At 46.5% G+C, this 25,546-nt stretch overlaps 1 protein-coding gene across 4 annotated transcripts in view; it reads left to right on the top strand.

Moving 5' to 3' along the window:
- robo4 (roundabout, axon guidance receptor, homolog 4 (Drosophila)) overlaps positions 1–25,546 on the top strand; it is a 193,072-nt gene that overhangs the window by 115,746 nt on the left and 51,780 nt on the right. For 3 of the 4 annotated variants that reach the window (XM_072486727.1, XM_072486724.1, XM_072486726.1), the window contains exons 10-14: positions 4,859–5,030; positions 17,723–17,914; positions 22,662–22,704; positions 22,788–22,918; positions 25,004–25,342. In XM_072486727.1, coding sequence (XP_072342828.1) covers positions 4,859–5,030; positions 17,723–17,914; positions 22,662–22,704; positions 22,788–22,918; positions 25,004–25,342 — 877 coding nt within the window. The remainder of the gene's footprint in view (positions 1–4,858; positions 5,031–17,722; positions 17,915–22,661; positions 22,705–22,787; positions 22,919–25,003; positions 25,343–25,546) is intronic. The other variant, XM_072486725.1, reaches the window with a different exon arrangement.

Here is a 25,546-nt window from a genome sequence, read left to right as displayed (position 1 = left end):
CCCCGGGTCACTGTCCATGTGGAATGTATACATTCTCCCCTTGTCTGCGTGTGTCTTACCCCCACAACCCAAAGATGTGCAGGGTAAGTGGACTGGCCACGCTAAATTGCCCCTAATTGGAAAAATATAATATGTGTATTCGATGTCTGGTCAGCTCTCAACAGTGGCTAAGAGGCAGGACCAGATGCCATAACTTTTTAAAGTTGGAATGATCGATTCATTCCAGGAGTGATAATATAAGAAATAGGGCTTGGTTATTTTATAAACAAACTTCATTAAAACAAAAGAAAAAAAAACAATATTTAAACTTTTACTTCAGCTCTAACACTAACTGATTATATGCAGTTTCCTAACCTTAATGCACTAGTTCCCATGAAACAATATTTTACACAAACATGTTCCACTTACACAAATAGGCAAAGGCAATACTTGCACTGATAAAGCAATTTTTCTTCTGTTAGGGACAGTTGTTCAGAACCCTTTGCCAAAGCCTGCCCCGGTGACAACTTTCATGACCTCTCTGATCCAATTCCACAGCCTTCTGCCTATAACTGTTCAGATCAGCATTCTTTCTCTCGCTCTCTAAGCTCCGCCCATCCCTTCAAACAAAGGTTCTCCCCTGAAGTGGCCAGACTTGAATCCATATTGTTATCTTGGCTGCCTCATTTCCCACTCCCCTTTCTACAAAAGAACAGAGCTATGCCATTCATATGCACTACCCTTCCACAGACTCTGTGATGGACTAATATCTGGTCAAACAAGGTTGCCCCGAAGATAATGGATCTTGAGTGGATCATCCTGACTGAACCAGGGCATCCTATGTACTCCCACTACCAAGGTTACGTCTGAATGGGACAAGGTAATTCATGCTGTGGGCATATCTCTCTGACTCTGCTGCTAGCAGTCTTTTATCTCAGTCAGTTTAACCCCTAAATTGCCTACTAAATCTTGGACCCCATTTCTGGACCCAAGTTCCTAATATCTCCCTATCATGACAGATGTTAAGAAGCTGGATAGTGATATTCGAGTAAATAGAAAATACTGAAAGTACAATGCAGTCCTATCATCATCTCCAGTGAAAAAGATCAGTGTCCCAAATTGGTTTGAGCGTTACTGAATAGTCATCGGGAACCGCATCTGATTTTCTTTTCACTTCTTCTGGGTGTACCAAGTCCGATTCTAGCACCACCTCCTTGCTCAGCACAGATTGGAACCTGCCAATAACCTGACTGTTTTTAATGTTGAATTTCTCAAGGGAAATTAGAGATGGGCAACAAATGCTGGCCCAACCAACATCACCCCCATCCCCATGAATGAATTTAAAAAAACACTCATTGGATAAAGTGACTCAAATCCACTACAAGAGGCACAGAGAGAGAGAGATGGGCCTACCTCTTAGGTCTCCATCAAAATTAATGCTCATGGTCTCCTCCCAGAGCATAAACCCATCTTCTCCCAGGTAACCTGAGCTCATTGTCGTCTGTGCTTCAAATTCAGATCCCAGCTTTTCCTTTCGGCTCTTGTGCAGTGATTCCACCAATAATACTGAGCTGGATTCTCCCTGTGGGTTTCTGAACCTTCACTGTCAAGGTGCAGTGGTGATCAGAAACCCTCACTGTATGGAGAACAGTCACCGAATTAACAGCACGCCGTCCAATTAACAGAGCGGTTGGGTTCTCGAAGTTGGAAAACCAATCAGAGGGGGAGGGCACTTCAAAAACAACTCCCTCTCTCTAACCTTTTCACAAGTTAAGTAAAAAATTACCTAGCTGCTGGGCCACCAGTCTTGGAATGGAGGGGGTGGGGGGAACCCCTCTACAGGACGCCCCCTGTCAGGCACGGTTGGCTCAAGTCTACTAGGGCTCTGTAGTCCCCTGGTTTGTGATTGGGTAGTCACTTCCAAGCAGCTAACGAGGTCATCGCCACATCCAGGAGGATGTGGAAAATCCCAGTGGCCTTAATGGGCCCTTTGCAAATTTGATCAGCTACCGACCCATATCCTTTCCCCAACTCCCCTCCTGGAAAATGGTCAGGGAGGAGGAAAGAATAATAATAATCATCTTTTATTGTCACAAGTGTGAAGTTACTGTGCAAAAGCCCCTAGTCCCCACATTCCGGCACCTGTTCGGGTAAGCTGGTACGGGAATTGAACCCGCACAGCTTGCCTTGTTCTGCATTACAAACCAGCTGTCTATCCCACTGAGCTAAACCAGCCCTGGTGTCCTCACACGGTCCAGCCACGTTTCCAGCCCTGGCAGGGGCTCAATGTCTAGAACTGAAACTTGTGCCTCACCTCCAGCAAAGTTGCTGAGCAGAGAGTCTCTCTGTCGTCGGCCTGCGAGCCGGTGGTTTGGGAAAGGAATTTATCCTCGAGCGGTGCTTTGTAGAGATTTAGCCACGTCCTGTGTACTCACAACCATTGTAAAATTGTGGCCAAATATCTTGATTGGCTAACTTTGTTGCCAACGTGTGCAAATTCCCAAGATTCCTCCCATTGTGTTCTATTTAGAACTTGAGCCCCAGGATTTTAATTCTGAGTTTCATAAACAAATCAATCATTGAGTGTAGATTCTAAATTTAGAAGGCGAGTGCCCTTTATTGTACGTGCTGTGACTTTGTAATTCAGACGGGGGAGGCGGCTGATTAGTTGAACCATACTGTATGAAGTAGGATGTGAGTTGTCCCTGGCTGAGAGAAGCAGTTTATGCCTCCCGGAGTTATTTCTTGGAAGATTTACTCCCTTTTCTTCACTCTTTCTCACCTTCTTCCCTCAAAATCCCAGAATTGCCCCCTGTCCACCTCTCTTAAGTGCCCCAAGGCCATAAAACAAGGAGCAAAATGGACCAAGAAACAAATTTCAGTTTTTCAACACAGTCCACATCAAATATTCACAAATATGAAGAAAATATGGATCCATAATGTTGCTCATATAAAACTATGAATATTAGGTTGTTTAAAAAGTGGTAATTTTTCTCCTTATCTGATGTTTGCGTGTTTTAAGTATGTTCCTGTGCTGATTCCTGCATCTGTATACGTTGCAGTGTCCTCTCCGTACGGGCAACACGGTAGCACAGTGGATAGCACTGTTGCTTCACAGCTCCAGTGTCTCAGGTTCGATTCCCAGCTTGGGTCACTGTCTGTGTGGAGTCTGCACATTCTCCCCGTGTCTGCGTGGGTTTCCTCCGGGTGCTCCGGTTTCCACCCACAAGTCCCGAAAGACGTGCTGATAGGTAATTTGGACATTCTGAATTCTCCCTCAGTGTACCCAAACAGGCACAGGAATGTGGCGACTAGGGGCTGTTCACAGTAACTTCATTGCAGTGTTAATGTAAGCCTACTTCTCACAATAAAGATTATTATGATTGTGGAACACACTGCAATAAGTAATGCGATAAAGCATGTAGTCTGCCATGCCAAAAATGAACCCACTTCCCCACATGAGGTCAGCTTATTTATTTGATATTTTGGTGCACCGTGCAATTTATTCATGGCATACTGAGAGTGCCAGGATGAGGGTTGGGTGATGGCAGCCAGTGAAGGGATGTTGGCTGCTTGATCTATACTAGACAATGCTCTGCCATTTGGTGGTATTCCTTTGAGGGAAAGTTTCAGGGTCTTGGATTACCAGATATTTTTCTGTATCCAGTAAGTCCCCATTTTAAGTTGTCTCATTTAGCGTCATTTCGATTTGACGCTCCAGATATAATGGGGCCAGTATGGGCACTTAGCATCCGCTTTACTGTTGTTTTGTACCAGGGATGATATAGAACACATCGCCTTATGGGTGCTCATTTTGGAGCACTATTTCCCGCTCCCCGACTTGCTCCTGCACACCAACCCTCCCCTGCTCCCGGTTCACTGTCCATGTGGAGTTTGCATGTTCTCCCCGTGTCTGTGTGGGTTTCACCCCCACAATCCAAAGATGTGCAGGATAGGCAGATTGGCCACGCTAAATTGCCCCTTAATTGGAAAAAAATAATTGGATACTCTAAATTCTTTTTTTTTTAAACCCTCCCCTGCTCCCCAACTCTCTTCCGTTCCCCTATCCTCCCACTCGCCGCTTCCCTCCTTGACCCTCCTGCTCGCCAACTCTCTCCCGCTCATGACCCTCCCATTCCTCAGCTTCTTGACTGTCTTCCACTCCTTGACTCTCTCCCGCTTTCCAACACTCCCCTGCTCCCAACTCACTTCCATTCCCCAACCCTCCCACTCTTTTGCCTCCCCCCTCTCATCGCACCTCTCGGGGAGGAAAGCAGCACGCGGGACAGTTGATGAGCGGGAGGGTCAGGCAATAGAAGAGGCAGCGAATGGGATGTGAGTAGAAAGACCAAGCATATTTACTTTATATTTTTTAATGTATTTAATTTTTAAAATTACGTCCTTTGTGGTTGTATAAATTTCCAGGTGCAATGTTTTAATACTTTTTTCTGATGAGGAAGACTCTACAGAAACTAATTGCAGCTTTAACATTGGTTGTAATGGGAAAACCTGATCCACTTCATTTAAAGTTGCCCTTTTCCGGAATGCATGGACGAATTTAAGTGAGGAACTACTGAATGTCAATGGAGGCTGCCCCTAAGTACACACTCCAAACAGGCACTTGGAGCAATGTTTAGACTTTCTAGTCACAGGTAAATAACATTTGAGGTTGGGGTTTACAGAGAATAATGGGAAGCTGGTGGACAGGATCGTAACCAACCCATGCACAGATAAGACAGCTTCCTCAATCGAGTTATAGACTTTAGGCCACAGTACCCGATAATGCAGTTACCATTTGCCTATTAGTGTCACATTATTTGCCCTCTGCTGGGTCAAAATACATATTTAAGTGACATTTTGTCTCCTTTTCAAATGGCAGGTTTGGTGTTACGTGAACGAGACACAACATCACAGAAACTGGACAGTAGATGGGAGCACGCACCAGCTGGAGATACCCGCACTGAATTCTGGGATTGAATACCGTGTACAGATTGCAGCAATCAATGGTGCTGGAGTAGGGGTACACACCAAACCACAGTCTGTCTATCTAGGTCAGTAAGGAGACATCAGAAATGAGGGAAAGACCATGGGGCATGGAGCCATGGTGGTGCGTTGGTAACGTCACTGAGCCAATAATTCCGAAGCCTAGGCTAAAGCTGGAGGAATGGGAGCATGGGTTCAAATCTCACTGTGGTAACTGGCGGAATTTAAATTCCATTTTTAAAAAATATTGAAAATGAAATTAGTCCCAGTTAATGGTGACCACGCAACTATCATCAATTTTGCCATGATCCTACTGAATGGCAGAGTTGGTTCGAAGGGCCAAGGGCTGACTCCTGCATTGTAAGATCGTTTTATCTCTACTCGGGATAAGGTACTCACTCCAGTTGAAGAGGCATCCAAGCACTCTTTATTTTTCAAGAATCCATTTAATACATTTGCACAAAATTAAATTGAAAAACTTTTGAGAGTACAGTAAAAAATCCTTGAGATACGGGAGAGTAAAAGAAAAGGCTTCAAAATAAAAGTAGTTCCAGAAAAAGCAACAAAATAAGGTTTCAAAAGTAATTTTCAAGGATGCTTCAAGAATCTCTGAAGGATAAAATTCTTCTAATAATCAGTCATACGGATCACATTCTTAAGGAAATTCTTATCTATGGTCCAGCCCCTTATTTGCTTTCATTGGTTCTAATTGTCAGCTGAGATCCCCCTTGATTCATTCAGGAAAGTGTCAGTCACTTAACAGGTGATTGGGTAATTAGACATTAATCAATTATGAAGCACAGTGGTTAGCACTGTTGCTTCACAGCGCCAGGGTCCCAGGTTTGATGCCAGGCTTGGGTCACTATCTGTGTGGAGTCTGCACGTTCTCCCTGTGTCTGCGTGGGTTTCCTCCGGGTGCTCTGGTTTCCTCCCACAAGTCCCGAAAGACGTGCTGTTAGGTAATTTGGACATTCTGAATTCTCCCTCTGTGTACCCGAACAGGCGCCGGAATGTGGCGACTAGGGGCATTTCACAGTAACTTCATTGCAGTGTTAATGTAAGTCTACTTGTTGACATTAAAGATTATTATTATTATTACTCCAAATTAAATTATCCTTAACCTGACACCGCATGGCTCTCATGCATTCTGTCCCCCGGTCTGACGCCTTACATCATGTCTCGTCTCAGCTAATGTTTTCTTTCTTTTTTCTTTTTACTTTCTTGTTTTCCTTAGCTTATATTTCTTTTGTTTTACTATTATTTTTATTATTACTAATTTATTAATTTTATAAGTTTAAAATATTAAAAGGGGGAGATATTGGATTCAACAATTATTTTGGGGGTCCTTGTGGTACCCTCAATGGCTCTTACATGCTCCTAATTCATATGCTCATATCGCACCAAATTCTATGTCCCATTTCCGCCAGTTCTGTGTGTCAGTAAGTCCTCCCAGCCCACCCTGAACAGGGGATGGGATTCTCTCACCCCGAGCCTGGGCCGCACAATTGCCGGGACTGGAGAGCTGAGAATTGTGGTCAGCACGGTGCCGATCGGAGCCCCCCCCCCCCCCCCCCCCCCCCCCCCCCCCCCCACCCAGTGATCCTCGACCCGGGATGGGCCGAGCAGCCACGCCAAAAAAGCTGAGTCCCGCCAGCGCCATTCACACCTGCTCTTACCTGGCGGAACCTCGGCGTGGATGCATCCGGGGGCAGCCTGGTTGGGGGGGGGGGGTCAAACCCCGGGGGGGGGCCTCCGCTGTGGCCTGGCCCGCGATCAGGGCTTACCGATCGGTGGGCTGGCCTCTCGCGCTCTTTTGTTCCGCGCCGGCCCCTGTAGCCCTACGCCATGTTGCGTCGGGCCGGTGCGGAGAAGGGAGCCACTGCGCATACGAGGGTTGGCGCCGGTCCCACTGCACGTGTACGCATTGGCGCTGGCGCCACTGCGCATGTGCAGATCCGCGGCACCCATCTGACACCGGGGATCGGCAGCTGGAGCGCCGTGGGTTGCTCCAGTGCTGTGCTGGCCCCCTGGAGGGGTCAGAATTTCAGCTCCTGAGGGCATGTTGACGCCGTCAAGAAACGCGACGCCGTTTACGACGGCGTCAACACTTAGCCTCAGGATCAGAGAATCCCGCCCAGGATTTGGGGTTTGGGTCATGTAATAGCCCCCATGAGGCCCACGGAGACAGCACAATCGATCTCTCCATGGGGCTGATGGAGTACGAGCTTCAGCGGGGGGCTTGTAAAACTGAGCATAAAAGAAGGCCCAAGCAGGGACCGGCACATTGGTTGTCCCAACCGGGACTGTGATGTGTAAATAGTTACTGCCGTGGGCAGACTTTGTGTTTAGAACATACAGTGCAGAAGGTGGCCATTTGGCCCATCGAGTCTGCACCGACCCACTTAAGCCCTCACTTCCACCCTATCCCCGTAATGCAATAACCCCTCCTAACCTTTTTGGTCACTAAGGGCAATCTAGCATGGCTAATCCACCTAACCTGCACGTCTTTGGACTGTGGGAGGAAACTGGAGCACCCGGAGGAAACCCACGCACACACAGGGAGAATGTGCACTCTGCACAGACAGTAACCCAGCGGGGAATCGATCCTGGGATCCTGGCGCTGTGAAGCCACAGTGCTATCCCTGCTGACCAAAAAAAGTAAAAATAAATTGTTTTTAGTCAAAATAAATCGTTTGTCATTCCTACCGCTGGCTTACTTCGTCGTTAAACTGGGGCGGAGGAAAAAGGAAACTCTGAGCTCTGTTCAAGATCCCCAGCCACCCCGGAAGACGGCTGTGCAGCAGCGTGAGGACCTAAGGTTCAAAAATGTCACTTTTTGGTAAACTGGATGCCTTTGAAGCAGGCCTGAAAGATTGGGCACAATATGTGGAATGTATGAGGTACTTTTTTCAGGCCAAAGCATTTTGGGAAAAGACTGGCTAAAGGTAATCTTCCTAACAGCTTGCTGTAAATAGTTTTTTTAAATTTAGAGCATCCAATTTTTTTTTCCAATTAAGGGGCAATTCAACGAGGCCAATCACCAGCCTGCACATCTTTTGGGCTGTGGGGGTGAGACCATCGCAAACACGGGGAGAATGGGCAAACTCCACACGGACAGCGACCCGGTGCAGGGACCAAACCCGGGACCCCAGCACCACCATGCCTCCCCGATTTGTAATTAGTTACTGTCGTGGGCAGACTTCATGCTTAATTAAAATAAATTTTGTCATTCCTACCAATGGCTTCCCTGGCCATTAAAGGTCAGGACCCTGACATTGTGGTCAAATGGGGGTTGCAACACTGCATTGGTGGGGAACAGTCACCTGACAATATTTTTTACTGAATTAGCAAAATAGTGGCCAGAGGGTAGTTTGCCATTCAATTAAAAATAATGGGTAGGTGTCCCAAGCCGGAGAGCGCTCAGAAAAGGATGGAGCCTGTACTTCTGGTAATAAAAATATACAGCGCCTCCATATTGAGGTCTATGGCCACAGCTGAACCAGGGAAATGGAGTGGGCCTCATAGTCTGCCCAGAGCGCTGGCCTCCTGGCCTGCCACCAGGTGTCTTCAGGCTTCTGACCTTGTCTTCTCTAGTCTCAAGGAGCCCACAGGTTGACTAGAAAATTCCAGTGGGCCTTGGACAGTAGGCCATGAATAGGCCATTTTTCCTGCTTAATTGACTGCCAGTCACTTTGAGGGCAGGTTGCTGTGCATCGAGGGAAATGGCTCAGGAGCAGGATGGAGTTGCAAACCAACGTGCCAGCCCCTGGTGTGAATTTTCACATCTGCCACCTCCCAATGGAGGTGGGAATCCTGTCCCCACCCGGCACTGTCACTGACTGCATCTCTATTGATGTTTATCCAGCTCCCTCAAACTGCCAGCTCAGTAACCTCCCAGCCACCAGCCTGTGGTTAAAATTCCACTGAGTGCCGCCTTTACTGTAATGGTTAATGAATTTGTTGACAATTTTCCCCCTGAGCTATTTAAATGAAAGTAAACGGATTAAAGACCTCATTAAACTAGCAAGCCTGGAATATATGAGCCCGTTAAAATATTGCTCAGTGGAAGCTCAGCTACTGCATCTCCACGAATGGTCCTCTGTAGGTCGGCAACTTCTCCCAGTCAAGCCCATGCGCTACTGACATTGAACTCTGTAATTGAGGTCATAAAGTCCCTTGCGATGGTTTTCAGTTGCTTTGTTTCCCAAAAGAGACTGATAATCACAGAATCTGAAAGAGTCTGATACTGTCTCTGCTCCATACTTCACAAGGTGAGAATGCCAATTGCTCCTGCTGCGTTATCTCCATCAGCTGACTCCATGAACGAGGAGGGTGATTTTAGTGAGGCAACAGGCACTCGAGAACAGGGCGATGCTTTATGCTTTGGCACGAGTGTGCTGAACACGTAAGACATTGAATAGTCGGTAAAAACCTGTACAGACAGAGATTTAGATGGAGGAACAGATGTGTGTTTCTTTGATACCTCATCTGGTAGAAGGGTCTCCCCTGAAAGACGCCACCTCTGACACTGCAGCAGTCCCTCAGTACTGCACTGCATTGGAATCAGCTTTGGGTATGTGCTCAAGCCCCTGGAGTGTGACTCAGCAATTTAAATTACTCACTGGGCTATTGTAAACCATCTTTCCATTGCGGTAAAGTACACGGACAAAGCTCCCCTTGCCCCAGGACTTTTTTCTGAATGATTGCATTTTCAGGTTTAGCAGAAACCCAGACATACTGTGGAGAGTACAGGCCAAAAACCCAGACTGTGCTGAGCTAGCTGGTACTGGGTGGGACCTGGCAGTAGGGAAGTGGGGAGGAACAATCTGCCAGCATTCCTAAAGCTGTGAGCACTGCTGCATTAACCTGAACTGCCTTGTCGATCAAAAAATCGAATTTAGCTTTCGGCACATTCATTGCTCCTTCATGCGCTGTGGTGTGAGGAAGAGAATTCACAGATTAATTCTCTAACAGAAAAAAATTCTCTTCATCTCCACCTAGACTCCTGATTTTTAAACTGTGCCCCCCTAGATCTAGTCTCCGGAAACTTTAATAAGGACATGGGGAGTCCACAAAGAACTTTGATTATTTACAATAGTGGTATATACACTTCCTGGTAAATCTGTACCGGGTCTCTATCTGGTCAGTGCCTTACTGTCCGACCTTCTTTACAATGCTAAATGGAGCTACCCCGCTCCTCGGGGGAGGGGCGTTTGTATTCCGCGAGAACCACGGGGAAGATAATCATTCCCACCCCGTAAGTCCCGTGCGGGATGTTACAGAAACATTCTCCTGGTATCCACTCTGTAAAGTCCCCTCACTTTCTTACATGTTTCAATAAGATCACCCCTCATTCTTCTAAACTCCAATGCCTATAATAGGCCCAAATGTTCAATCTTTCCTCACAAGCTTATACCTTCATTTAGATATCAGTCAAGTGAGCCTTCTCTAAACTGTTCTTAATGCAATTTTTCTCTTTTTTAAAGTGAGGAAACTTTCTAAATAGCACTCCTGATGTGGTCTCACATAAGGCCCTGTACAACTGTGGCAGTACTTCCCTACTTTATGCTTGATTCCTTTTACAATCCTTCTGCTCCGTAGATTTCTGCCGTCTCTCCATTTAAGTAATATACTCCTTTTTTATTCTTTGTGCCAAAGCGGACAAGATCACATTTTCCCTCATCATGCTCAGTCTGACAAGGTTTTACCCACATACATAACCTATTTAAATTTTTCTGTCGACTCTAATGTGCTGCAGCAACTTACTTTCCTATCTATTTTTGTGCCATCAGTAAATTTAGTTACCGTCCATTCAGTCCCTTTATCCAAGCATCATTGATATCGATTGCAAATAATTGAGCATTGGTTCCTGTGGTACTGCACTGGTGACAACTTGCCAACCATCTCCTATAGCTGAATGACCTTTCCGTCAAAGTTAAAAGAGGAAAGGAAAACTGGGGAGAAAAAAATCCCAGCAAGTGAGCCCAGTGTTCTCTGAATTGGAACTATACACAGATGTTAGCTTAAGAAGGCAAACAATGGGCTGAGGTTCTGTGTGGGATTTTTCATTTGTTTTGATGTTCTGTCCACACAGTTTCCTGAATTGTTCCTGGATTGTTCCCCACTTCTCTCTGTTGGGGCCCTTTTCTGAGTTCAGTCAGGGCGTTGCAAACTGGAGCCCCAAATAGGGAATTTGAGAACATAGTCCTGGCTAATGCTGTAGCAAATGCTGCATTAGCAGAGGTTCAACTCTGTAGATGAGGTGCTGCATTATGGTCCAGTCTACCTGTTCCAGTGATTACGTGGATTGTATAGATTACACAGCAGTATTGAAAGAGCAATAGGCCATTCATGTATGAAACAACAACCCTCCCCTCCCCCCTTGTCCCATTCCCCTCTCGATCCTCTCTTGCCCAGTGTAGCCAATTCCCTTAGCTTGTACCCCCTCTGGCTCTCCTGCCCCCTGGATCGTTTAACCACATTCAGCCATAGCTCATCCTCCCTCAGCCCACAATTCCTCCTCTTGGCAAACAGCACAAGAACCAAAGAACTGCTCACTGATTACTACCTATCTGTAAGGTGCACTGCAGGAACTGATCAAGACTCCTTAGGCAGAAGCTTCCAAACCCATGACCACAACTATCTAGAAGGACCGGTAGCATGTTTACGCAGTGGTTAGCACTGCTGCCTCATGGCGCAGAGGTCCCAGGTTCGATCCCAGCCCCGGGTCACTGTCCGTGTGGAGTTTGTACATTCTCCCCGTTTTTGCGTGGGTTTCGCCCCCACAACCCAAAAGATGTGCAGGGTAGGTGGATTGGCCACACTAAATTGCCACTTAATTGGCAAAAATAAAATTGGTTCTCTAAATTTTTTTTTAAACATCTAGAAGGACAAGGGGAGCAGATACCTGGGAACACCACCACCTGGAGGTTCCCTCCAAGTCACTCACCTCCCCAAGTTCGAAATATATTGTTGTTCCTTCATTGTTGCTGGGGCAACATCCTGGAACTCCCTCCCTAACAGCACTGTGGGTGTAACTACACCTCAGGGACTGCAGCAGTTCAAGAAGGCAGCTTACCACCACCTTCTCATGGGCAACTAGAGATGGGCACTAAATGCTGGGCCTAGCCAGCGACACCCACATCCTGTAAACGGATTTTAAACAAACATTATGGGGTCTTGTTGTGCAATGGAATAGATGCCATCTTTGCCTACGTAACAACAACCTGGAGGCGTTCTGAAGATATTCAGTCAAGTGCTGTAGTCTTTCTTTATCTCTGGTCTGTTCAGCCTCTTGTCCTGGGCATTAAACACTACCTGCACAACAGACCTGAAGCAGCCAAAATAAGTAATTTTGATCTCACATAGGATGGATTGTAGCTCTGTGCAAGTCAGGCAAAGGTTACCTTGTGTGATCATGAAACACAACAATCTCATTTTTTTTAATAATGAAAAATCTATTCATTTATCCATTGTAGATTCTTCCTGGGCTGTGTTGCAATGAGTTGATACAGAAAACAATCATCTATCATTCGCCCTATGCTGTAGGATTGAGACAGAATTATTTCACATCATGTCGGCCACTTGATTGGAAACGGGAAAACAGGAATTGTGTAAATTACACGCTCAGCTCCCCATCAATCACCTGGGGTTAGATGCCAATAGACCCCGGCCCCCTTTAACACATGCAGCCCAGTTACAAACAAAGTAAAAACAACACAACAGAAAAGACAGAGTAATTTCAGAGATGGGAGATTTTAGTGGAGTTGGGGGCAATAAAATCATTCTGTGATCCCAGTCAGGAAAAATGATGGTACTTTACCAGGCTGTCAAAATCGCTTTTCCAGCTAAGAACGTCTGGGCTGCTTTGAAGGAAAATAAAGAATTTCATTGTTATGGCACCTATTGCAACCTCAGGACATCCCAAAGCAGTTTACACACAATTAAGTACATTTGAAGTGTAGTCACTGTTGTAATTGTAGGAAACAAATTTTCGCACAGCGAACTCCTACAAACAGTAATACGGACATACAAATTAGGAGGAGTAGGCCACTCCGCCCCTCGAACCTGCTCCGCCATTCAATAAGATCATCGCTGATCCGATTGTAACCTCAACCCCACTTTCCCGCCTAGCCCTGGCAACCTTTCACCACCTTGTTTATCAACAATCTATCCAACTCTGACTTAAAAATATTGAAAGGCTCTTCTTCCAGCGTCTTTTGATGAAAAGAATTTCAAAGATTCACGACTCCCTGAGAGAAACAAATTCTCCTTATCTTTGTCTTAAATGAGTTGTTGTGCTTTCTTTTCCTCTGTCTTTTCCTATGGCTCTGTCCAATTATGGCAATCAGAGGGTTTGCCCTCCTTTCTTTTGGTATCTATATTCTGATGCTCCGAGTCGCCAGGTATCAAACGATACCACCACAAGGTTCAACAGGCTATCGATCAAAGAGCCCAACACCAGTTAGTTAGTTCAAGGTCAAGGGTACTTTATTTACATACAATTAGTCATGCAACATAAACACTACTAGTTAACTACACCTATCGACTAAGACAACCTGTACTTAACTTCAGGCACCCGGCTTAGATCAGAGGATCAGTGGCCGCTGTCCAGTTCTGGAACTATCGAGTCTGGAGAAGTAACTGCTGCTCAGCTAGGCTCATCCGTCTGGTAGTGAGCGTTGAACTTGGACTTGCTTCTGGTGTTGCTGCACTTGGAGATGGACGTAGCCGGTGCGCCAGGTCCAAGAGAGGACGAACATGTGGTGAACTCTTCTTCTTATACTCGGGGGTTTTTGCGCTCTTTTGGGCGGTCCTTCAGTTTGGACCCCACTAATTGGGTGATCCCTGATCACTCTGTTCGATTCCTAACCAATAAGTGGGCGGGGATCTGGATGGTTGGGCGTGACCCAAGCGGTCACTGACCCCGTTGTTGACGCTTCCCCTGAACAGAGAGTGGCGCTGAAATGTCTGGGACTGTACCGGTCGCTCGAGTACCAGTCAGTTGTTCTGGTGAAGATGGGCCATCAAATGCTAATCGGCCCATCAAAATGCTAATTGATCGGAGTTTCGATACCGTCTGGACTTCTTGTTTGCAAATATACATTTCAGGCTCTAAGCCTGCCTGAGTCTTGCCTTGTCCATTTTACCCGCTAGGCTTTGCGAGTTTCTCTGTACCTAGTTGGAAGTGGCCAGATGGCTACAGGATGACCCCTTATTTTTAAACAGTGACCTCTAGTTTTAATGTGATAATGACCAGGTAAACTGTTCCAGTGATGTTGATTTAGCAATTAAAGGTTTCGGTTGGGATTCTGGGAAGAACTTCCCTGCTTTTCTTTGAAATAGCACCGTGGGATCTTTTAAATCCACTTCAGAGAGCAGACAGGGCCTTTATTCAAGGTTCAGTCTGAAAAGTGTTCGGGTCTGTTCCTGAGACTAAGTGTTGACGCCGGGGCAGGATTCGTGCTGTTCTACGACACGATTTTTGAAAGCACAAGTGAACTTTGCTACCGGGAATTCCCCCCAGTGGAGGCGGAGAATCGCATAGGCCCGAGAGAATATCGGGTCAGGCCCGCTAATGATATGCAAACGGGGTTTACTGTATGTGCGGAGTAGAACGCATTGACGCCGCTGTCGAGGCATTGGAGAATTGCGATTTGGCGTGAACCCAGTGCTGGCCATGATTTTGACATCGAAACTGATTCTCCGCCCAATCGCCTTTCCTGATTTCGGCGTCGGCCAACGGAGAATCACATCTGGTACCTCTGATAGTGCAGCACTCCTTAAGTACTGCAGGATGGGAGCTTCGAGTTGCAGTGGTCATTGCAATATATTGTGCACCTTATACACCAACTCCCCTCAGCCCCTCTCACTTGCTATCACATTTATCAATAGGCCCTCCAGCTCTGGAATGATGAAAGTATCAAATTGCAAAGCGCACAAAACGTTCCCGTGTACGTTTGGGCAGGGGGAGGGGGAGGAGTCGTGCTGATCTAGGCTGGAACCGTGGCTTTGAACCCCCCAAACAATAGCAGGACATTTAAATTTTCATACCTTTTGAAGTGAAACCCCCCCCCCACACACACACACACGGGGTCATTCAGGACAAGGGGAAGAACCCAGGATGGGATTCTCTGATCCTGAGGCTAAGTGTTGACGGCATCATAAACGCCATTGCATTTCTCGTCGGCATCAACCTGGTCTCAGGAGCAGCAATTCTGACCTCTACAGGGGGCCAGCACGGCACTGGAGCGACCCACGCCACTCCAGCTGACGATCCCGGCGTCAGATGGGGACGGCGGTTCTGCGCATGTGCAGTGGGGCCATCGCCAACGCGTGCATGCGCAGTGGGACCGACGCAATTGCCGCACATGCGCAGTGGCTCCCTTCTCCGCGCCGGCCCCGCGCAACATGGTGTAGGTCTACAGGGGCCGGCGCGGGACAAAAGAGGCCCCCAGCCCGAGAGGCCGGCCGGCCGATCTGTAGGCCCCGGTCGCGGGCCAGGCCACAGCGGAGGCCACCCCCCCCGGGGTCGGACCCCCCTCTCCTCCCCCACCAGGCCACCCCCAGATGCATCTGCTCCGAGATCCCGCCGGGTAAGAGCCGAACTGCCGCCGCCAATGGCGCCGATTCTCCGCTCTCCAGAGAATCAGTGGACCAGCGTTGGGATGGCGTGGTGCGATTCAGGCCGGTCCCAACAATTCTCCGACCCTGCCCCGGGGTGAGAGAATCCCGCCCCCAGTGTCCGGCTTTGGGCCTGCAACATATCCGTTGGATTTTCCTGGCCAATGAGGGACTGAACCCATTACACTAATGCCTTTTCAGGTATGCCACTGCCTGCGATCCTGCCAACCCTGAAGAGTCAGTAGTGGATTTCCTGGCACAACAATTGGGATGGTGCATCGCGGTCCATAGCCACAGACAATAATTGTCCAGCAAAGGACTTTTTAACTGTTTACCTGGTTGGTGTGTAAATTGGTCATAACTGGTTGGGGAAAATGATCTACTCTTCCAGGTTTCTGTCCATTAACACCTCACCTGAATTTCTGATCAGCTTCAGTACTGAGACCTAAAGGAACAAAGCAGGGAAATTTGTAATATTATTTTGAGAGTATTTACAAATCTTTTTGCCTTTTTAGTTTAGTTCATCAAGTGTGTGGCATGGTGGCACAATGGTTAGCACAAGGTTCCTCACAATACCAGGAACCTTGGTTCGATTCTGACATTGGCCAGTGTGGAGTTTGCACGTCCTCCCCGTGTTTACGTGGGTTTCCTCTGGGTGCTCCAAAGATGTGCAGGTTAGGTGGATTGGCTATGCTAAATTGCCCCTTAGAGTCCAAAGATGTGCAGGTTAGGTTTAGGTATGGGGATAGGGCAGGGGAGTAGGCCTTAGTAGGGTGCTCTTTCAGAGAATCAGTGCATACTACTTGGGCCAAATTGCCTTCTTCCGCACTGTAGGGCTTCTATGTATTCTACTACTTATTTGATGCATCCAGGTGGCCGGATGATGGTTCTCCCAATGGTAATTACCCCATAGTTATGATTTTGTGAGGAAGAATACCGTGAGGAATAGGCAGATATAGATAGATGTACTGGAGGCAGACTCCACATTCATATCATGATCTTCCCACACAAATATACCTGTCCAGTGCCAGCACAAAACTAGTCAGACAGCCTCAAGGTCAGTCGGCAGTCAGTTCCAGAACTGTACCATCTACTACAAGAATACCTGTATCGAAAAAACAACAAAGTGTTGGCATTGCTGGTAACCATCTCCTGTGACCTCAAGTCCTCTTCCACCGTCTTTCTCGGGATGCTGCATTGCCATCTGTTCAAGACAGCATGGACACGCTTCATGCTACCTTGTTCTGAGCCATATGCAGAAACAGTTAACTTAAGTCATCTAACACACATCTATCTTAAGCGCCAGTGGGTTCTGGTAATTTTTGATGCCTAAAGAAACTTTGCAGAAATTGAGTACACAGTCAAAATGTTAGATGTCTTTTCCATTGTTATGAACATTTGAACCCTAAAATAACTCCAACAGAAACTGGAATACAAGTTATTCTTGTACCTCACTCCCAACGTAGACCTACTAGGAGGATAGATCGGGGCCTGCTTTTATCCTCTCGTCTGATGAGCCCCAGGTGGTGGATCTCCGCCCCTACCTGGGGAGCTCATATTCAATAAGTCGCCTCATGAGCCTCTTGCGAGTTATAACAAACCCCAACCACTTATACCCTATCACTTTAAATTTACCCATAACCTTTTACACCTGATTTCCATATATATATAATATACACACCTACACTCTGTATCAGGAATCCATTCACGTGCTGTAAATTAAGATGACTCTAACCAAGAAATCAAACGGGGTCAGTATACGAATGGTTACACAGGCTCCTACTACACAGTGACCAAGATGTTTCTTGCTAGAAAATCTAGCCATTGAGTTCACCAGCAGCTTCTGTGGTTTATTTTTTAAAAAGTAACCCATTTTCCGTTCTTTCACCCTTAAAGTCCATGGCTCCAGTGGGTGGGGAATGATGCACAAGCCAGCCGACATGGCCTTGATGGGCTGGATGGCCTCCTGCTGTGCCGTAATGATTGTAAGGCTGGGTGGACCATTAGACCTTTTTCTGCCCATCATTTTGATGCTTGCGTGCTGTTTCTTTAAGGGATAATAAGTGTCTATGCACCATAAAATTACCCGTGCGTTAATTGTTCGAGGTGTTAAGTATTCATTTGGTTTAAATTTCAGATCCTTCAACTCACAAAAAATCAATGGAGTCCTCGCTCCTCGGGCTGGTGCTGGAGTTTGTGAGGCAACCAGTTTTCATTGCAAGTGCTGGGTGTTTGATCTGGGCCATCCTGATGGTGCTCAGCGTGTGTTTGTACTGTCGTCGTCGTACAAAATGCTGTAATATTCAGAAGAAACACAGACTAAGCAAAGGTGAGAGAGACCTGTTGACAAGTTATCAAAAGCAGAGGACTGTTTAAGAAGGCTGGAGACTTGCCAAAGTTGTAACAGGGAGCTGAGGGCAAGCAGGTTATAGAATCATAGAAACCCTATAGTGCAGAAGGATGCCATTTGGCCCATTAAGTCTGCATCGACCGTCTGAGGAGCACCCTATCTAGGCCCAAATTCCTGCCCTATCCCCATAACCCCACCTAACCTTTTGGACAGTAACGGGCTCATGGCCAATCCACATAACGTGCACATCTTTTGACTGATGGAGGAAACCGGAGCACCCGTATGAAACCCATGCAGATATGGGGAGAATGTGCAAACTCCACACAGGCAGGCTAGACTTGAAGACAGGTCTCTGGAGCTGTGAGGCAGCAATGCTAACGACTGTGCCACCTTGCCGTCCCGTCGATGCTACTGACCCATAGAGCTGCTTATTGAAGAGGCACCTTGTTTAGTACTTGGCCTAATTAGGTGGGAAATGTTTTATTTAAATTTAGAGGTACCCAATTAATTATTCTCCAATTAAGGGGCAATTTAGCGTGGCCAATCCACCTACCCTGCACATCTTTGGGTTGTGGGGGCGAAACCCACGCAAACACGGGGGGGAATGTGCAAACTCCACACGGACAGTTACCCAGAGCCGGGGTCGAACCTGGGACCTCGGCGCCGTGAGGCTGCAGGGCTAACCCACTGCTCCACCGTGCTGCCCTTTAGGTGGTAAATGTAAGGAGCTGGAGCAAAATTCTACCCACATGAAATTGTTGGTCGAAGACATGCTTACAAATTAGGCCCTTCGAGTCTGCTCCGCCATTGAATGAGGTCATGGCTGATCTGATTGTAACTTCTACCCCACATTGTCACCATTCTCTGATAATCTTGCACCTCCTTGTTTATTAAGAGTTGATCTCGCCCTGGCTTAAAAATATTCCAAGTCTCTGCTTCCACCACCTTTTGACGAGAAGTGGTCCAAAGACTCACGACCCTCTGAGAGAAATAATTTCTCCTTATCTCTGTCCCAAATGGGAGACCCCTTATTTTTAAATAGTGGCCTCTAGGACTAGATTTTCCTAAGAGGAAACATCCTTTCCACATCCCCCTAACAAGACCTCTCAGGATCTTATATTTTTTGATCAAAAAGTCGCCTCTCGCTCTTCTAAAATCAGCAGATACAAACCCACCCTCTACAAACATTCCTCATAACCACCCAAAACATGTTGTCTGAATGGTTGTGAGGATAGGCTAAGTGGCTCCTTCAGCATTGCAATTACATAATATCAGTCACTCCCATTTGCCATTGGTCGTACAGAAATATTTGCTGGAAAGTGGGACAGGATGAGTGACGGTTTGCGGGGAGGGAGAGAGATTGAAATGAAAGAGAAGGAAGAGAAATGGAATAGTGAAAGAAGCAGTGAGAGACAGTACTGGTGGAGGAACAGTCAGAGGTATTAATGGAAGGCAAGGAAGGGAGATAGTAATGGAAGCATAAAAATATATGAGGCCCTTCAGCCCATCCTGTCTGTGCAGTTGAAAAGTGGCTATCCAGCTGAATCCCAATTTCCAGCCAAGGTTATGGTACTTCAAGGCCAAAACTTTGCCTCTTCCCCCCCGCTTAAGGAACCTCTTCCTGCCATCACGAGTACTTTATCAGTGGCGAGGTGGGGGGGGGGGGGGGGGGGGGGGTGCGCCTGGGGGGGGGGGGGGGGGGGCAGCAGAAGCTTTGTCAAATGATGATGCAGCCAGTGTACTTGGCAGTCTGCCTGTGGGCTTGGGGGAAGGGACATCCTTCCAGATTGGATATTCTGTACACCATGGATTGGCTGTCTAGTGACAAGAGCAGCCCCTGCTTCTGGAAGAACCCTAAGCCTCTCAAATGACCCACCAACCCCCTCCTGCCCACCATTGTAATATGCCTTTAAGGGATAGCAGCATGACATTACTAAACGGTAAGTGTGTCATGTTTCCGTTTTCAGATTTTCTTGCTTTTGAGAAGAGCACAGCACTCACCACTCTGCTGCTGACGACTTCAAGCTTTTTATCCATGTATATATTTTCTCATGTGCCTAGTTTTAATAAATGAACCTCCAACATAACCAAATCCTTTAAAAATGATTAGTGCCTTTATATTAATATAAAATCACACCACCACCAATTATTGGGACCTGCCTGATTGTCCTTTGGGAGCTTGTCTCACTCATCTCTCTTTCAGGATTGACCAGTGCTCCCAGTGGCGCTGCTGGGACTGAAGAGCTGCTGGTAGCTTTTGGAAGAGGGAGATCCTGCCTCCGGGAGGGGTGGAAGCAGAAGCCATGATTTCAAGCAACTAATTGCCTGAACCATGGAAAATAGAGTTGGGGCATCCTGGACAGGCAGAGGCAAACTCGCCCCTGCATTGCCGAAGCAGTGCACTTAAATCCATGGCCAAGTGCTTAGCCACGTTTGTTTTCACTGTAATGAGGGTTTCTACCTCTTCCATGTTTCAGGCAGTGAATTACTGATCCCCACCAAATAGAACATAGAACATAGAACGATACAGCGCAGTACAGGCCCTTCGGCCCACGATGTTGCACCGAAACAAAAGCCATCTAACCTACACTATGCCATTATCATCCATATGCTTATCCAATAAACTTTTAAATGCCCTCAATGTTGGCGAGTTCACTACTGTTGCATGTAGGGCATTCCACGGCCTCACCACTCTTTGCGTAAAGAACCTACCTCTGACCTCTGTCCTATATCTATTACCCCTCAGTTTAAAGCTATGTCCCCTCGTGCTAGCCATTTCCATCCGCGGGAGAAGGCTCTCACTGTCCACCCTATCTAACCCCCTGATCATTTTGTATGCTTCTCCTTAACTTCCCTCTAATCTTGGATACATGTTCTGTGCTGCAAATTTGTATGATTCTAATCCCTTCCACCAATTACTTTAAATCTATATCCCCTGGTTAGGGACCTCACTGCTGAAAGAAATAGGTTCAGTCTGACAAAATTTTACACACCTCAATTAAACCGCCTCTCAGTCACCTCTGTTCCAATGAAAAAACCCAGCCTCGCCAACCTTTTCTCATTGTTAAAATCCCCCATTCCTGGCAACATCCTTGTAAATCTCCTTTGTACCATCTCTAGTGCAAATCACATCCTTCCTGTGGTGAGGACTGCACGGAGTAGTCCAGATATTTCTATGTCCTTATTGTCTCAGAGGCTGAGAGATTTTTTAAAAAATAAAACATTTTAGAGTACCCAATTCATTTTTTCCAATTAAGGAGCAATTTAGCGTGGCCAATCCACCTGCCCTGCACATCTTTGGGTTGTGGGGGTGAAACCCACGCAAACACGGGGAGAATGTGCGAACTGCACACGGACAGTGACCCAGAGCCGGGATTGAACCTGGGACTTCGGTGCCGTGAGGCAACAGGGCTAACAATTGCACCACCGTGCTGCCCTGAAGCTGAAAAAGATTGTCAGAACTCAAAGGTGGGAGAGGTGGGGGAAGGAAGTGAGAGACGGAAATGAAGGAGAAGTGGAGAGAAAGAGAAGGAAGAGCGATGAAGTCTGGAATTCTACGGTTATTGCGACTCAATTTTCCCACCGGCAGCACAACCCCACCAGTGGGTTTCACGGAGGTGTGGCATGGTTACAATCGGAAATCCCACTGACAATCGGCGGGAAGGATAGGATCCCGCCAGCAGCGAAGGGCGCGCGGCCGGGAAACAGGCGGCTGGCGGACTGGAGAATCCCGCACGAAGAGAATAACAGTTTCACGAACACAGCATCATAGCTAATGGAGCAGAAGTTAACTGAAATGTTTTGTTGACTTGACCCACAAACCTCTGAGACCCACTGATCGATTTTCATTACTATCCTCATGAGCTTCATTACTGATCCTAATCAGATAGGCATCTGACTGCTTTTAAAGGGATTAATTATCGCAACTTTAACTGCCTTTGTTAGGAATCTGTTCTACATATTAGTTACCCTATGGGGAGCAATAATAGTCATGTTTACATGAAATAAAAAATCAAGAATTACAGTGGTGGCTTCAGTTAGGAGGATGATAGAAGCTTTTCAGTGAACACACCATGTTTCCCCTGTATATTGGAGTGGGCAGCACGGTAGCACAGTGGTTAGCACTGTTTCACAGCCCAGGGTCCCAGGTTCGATTCCCGGCTTGGGTCACTGTGCAGAGTCTGCACGTTCGCCCTGTGTCTGCATGGGTTTCCACCGGGTGCTCCAGTTTCCTCCCACAAGTCCCGAAAAATGTGCTGTTAGGTGAATTGGACATTTTGAATTCTCCCTCTATGTACCCGAACAGGCGGCAGAATGTGGCGACTTGGACTTTTCATAGTAACTTTATTGCAGTGTTAATGTAAGCCTACTTATGACAATAAAGATTATTATAGAAGTGAAAATATTGTTCTACCAATTGAAGGTGGGACAACAAGATAAATGTAGGTCTTCCTGCTGTTGGTGCATAATTGTTAAGTGTTGGGAACCTCGATACACACTTTCCGAGACTGGCTGATTTGTGCTCCTAGTTGTGAAGCTCTGCATCCAGAATGTGTTAGTGTGCAATTTTTCCAACCTTTATTTGTTACATCTATTATTCGCCCTACCTTCAGACGATACACGTGCAGACTTGATTGAAACACACAAATCACTCATCATCAGAGACAATCTAGAAAGCTGAGGTCTCATACCATCTCATTAATTTGTCTTATTATATGCACTGCAGGCTTGTACAGATTGGCTAATGAAGACATTATTATCAAACACAGGTACGTTGAGATGAGATGAAGTAAGCATTTGCACTGATTAATCATGGGACAGCTGGCCTGATCACCTTTCTGCTCTGTTACAGGATGAACCTGACCAATTCCCCATGGCTGTCAAATTCCTGGAAATCCAGCAGCTGTTCCAAGAACTTCAATCCTGGCAATGGTCAGCCCCTCTGGCCGCACAGCCTTGAGAGGCAGACCTATTGGAAAACAGGTGAGATGGGAGTGATGGAGTGGCACAAAGCTAATAACTGACAAACAAGGCTGCGTTTATTATCTGGGTTTACTTGAAAATGTGTTGGGATTGGGCCATCTTCCTGTTCTCATTACAGCAGTGGGGTGGGAATTTAATAGATGCGTCCACAATGATGAAGGGTTTTGAGAGACTGGGTTAGGGAGAATCGGTTTCCACTAGCAGAAGGGTCCGTAACTGGAGCAGACAGATATAGCATAATTAGCAAAAGAACCAGAGCGGTTATCTCATTGAATGATGGAGCAGACTTAATGGTCCGAATGACCTATTTCTGCTCCTACATTTTATGGTCTTAAGATGATGGGAATTACTTTTTAAAAATAAATTTAGAGCACCCAATTATTTTTTTTCCAATTAAGGGGCAATTTAGCCTACCCTGCACATCTTTGGGTTGTGGGGGTGAGACCCACGCAGACACTGGGAGAATGTGCAAACTGCACACGGACAGTGACCCAGGACTGGGATCAAACCGGGGTCCTCGGCACTGTGAGGCAGCAGTGCTAACCACTGCACAACCCGCCACCCCCCTTCCCTCCTCCCCCCGCCCTGCAAATTATCATGATCCAGAGCCTGTAGGGTTGGTGGAAGCAGATTCAATAGTAATTGTGAAGAGGGAATTGGCTGTGTACTTGAATAAGTATATGTGGAGTGCCATGGGGAAAGAATAAGAAGGCGAGACTAACCGGAGAGCTCTTTGAAAAAGACTGCACCAATAGGCTGGGCTGAATGACCTCCTCCTGTGCTGTGTGATTCTCTACATCACTTGAGTCCTTGTGGTGATGACGTTGCCATGATAGGGTGAGTGCGATCTAGGCTACATTGAAGAGTTGTAGCTCAGGTTTTGGGTGACTGACCCGCTCACCTCCCACCTCTGAGACCCGGCTTTGAATTAGTTACATATTGATCTCTCAGTCAAATGAAAAATTCATAGCGAATTCCCTGGTGTCAACTGCAATTATGATGATAGACGGTTCAACTCATCGAGGTGACAACCTAACATATCGCCAGAGATTGGCTGTTAAAGGCAATAGAAGTAAAAATTCCACGGGAGTCCCCCAAGGGAGGGGATACAGCATTTAGTTGGGCTTTAACTGTACGTTCAATCTGGACATATGCTTTGTTTTTGGGCTGAATGCAAGGAGTGGGAAGCACCCCATTCCCCATTACTGATGCCCCTCACGCAGATGAGCACAAGCACAATGGAGGCCCACCAGAATCATTCCTGAGATGTCTTGATTGTTTTGCGAGGAGAGATTGAGAAAATTGTCTCTGTGTTCGTAAAGTTTCAAAGAATGAGAAGCGATCTCATTCAAACTTACACAATTCTTACTGGACATCACAGGGTAGATGCAGAAAGGATGTTTCCCCTGGTTGATGTGTCTAGAACCAGGGGACACTGTCTCAGAATAAGGGGAAGACCATTTAAGACTGACGAGAGGAAGAGCTTCTTCACTCAGGAAGTGGTGAATCTTTGGAATTCTCTACCCCAGAGGGCTGTGGAAGATCAATCAATCAAGACAGAAATCAATAGATTTCTGGTGACTAATGACATCAAGGGATATGGAGAGCGTGCGGGAAAGTCACATTGAGATAGATGGTCAGCCATGGTCTAATTGAATGGCAGAACGGGTTTGACGGGCTGAGTGGGCTACTTTGTTCTTATCTTACTAAATAATCGGAGAACAAACCTACCAACCTACCTCCCAATGTATAATTGTTTCATTTCTTGATAGATGCCTGAGCAGATTTAAGATGTGAAAGTAAGTTCTTCATGAAGGATGCTACAATGATTCATTAGAGTTCCTTATATTTCAGTTCTAATTAGATTACCTTCTCATTGACTATACAGTAAAGACCATCCAATTGAAGTAATGCGTACAGGAAGTGGCTTTCACTGTTGATTTTTCTCAAGATTTAACAGTATGCTGTGTTGTTCGCTCTATCAAAACAGTATCACCAAACTATCATCAAATCAACTAGAATGCTGACCCAAAATACTTACGTTTCTCTCACTTATGCCACCTGATTGATTGACAAGACCTCTAGGCCCCTATTCTCTTTCATTTGTAGGTCCATCGATTGAGAAGGCCCAGGCTTTGAGAGACCAAAATCCTTTCATAGTGCCCGATAACGGCCTGTACGGTACATTCAGCGTTGACATCAAAGAAGAAGATTTGAAGATGTTGAATACTCCGCTCTCGCAGAGGTCTGTCAATTCCAACTACAATGTTCAGCTGACTCCAGACCAAAGTCCTTTGCCGCTGTTGAAAAACAACATGAATCGAAACAACATCAACAGCCGTGGTCAGGTTACAAAGTTACCGTGGAAACCAACACCCTATCTGCAGCCAAATCCAGACTTGTGGGACAAAAACTGCAATAACGGTGAGAGTTTAAATCACCCATTAGCTCTGGAAAATTCTACTTTGAACAAAAACATTTTCTCAATCATGCTTCCCTTGTTGCAAGCGTTGGCACTGTCACTATGGAATGGTTCTATGTGTGGTCATTGTCTTCTGGTACTTTATCCAATTGACCCAGTCCCATGTTTTGAGACTTGTCGGTGAATGTCAGCAGGTCACTCAACTA

Source organism: Scyliorhinus torazame, chromosome 21, assembly GCF_047496885.1.
Source record: "Scyliorhinus torazame isolate Kashiwa2021f chromosome 21, sScyTor2.1, whole genome shotgun sequence".
Lineage (NCBI taxonomy): Eukaryota > Metazoa > Chordata > Chondrichthyes > Carcharhiniformes > Scyliorhinidae > Scyliorhinus > Scyliorhinus torazame.
This window is presented reverse-complemented; position numbering and strand designations above follow the sequence as displayed.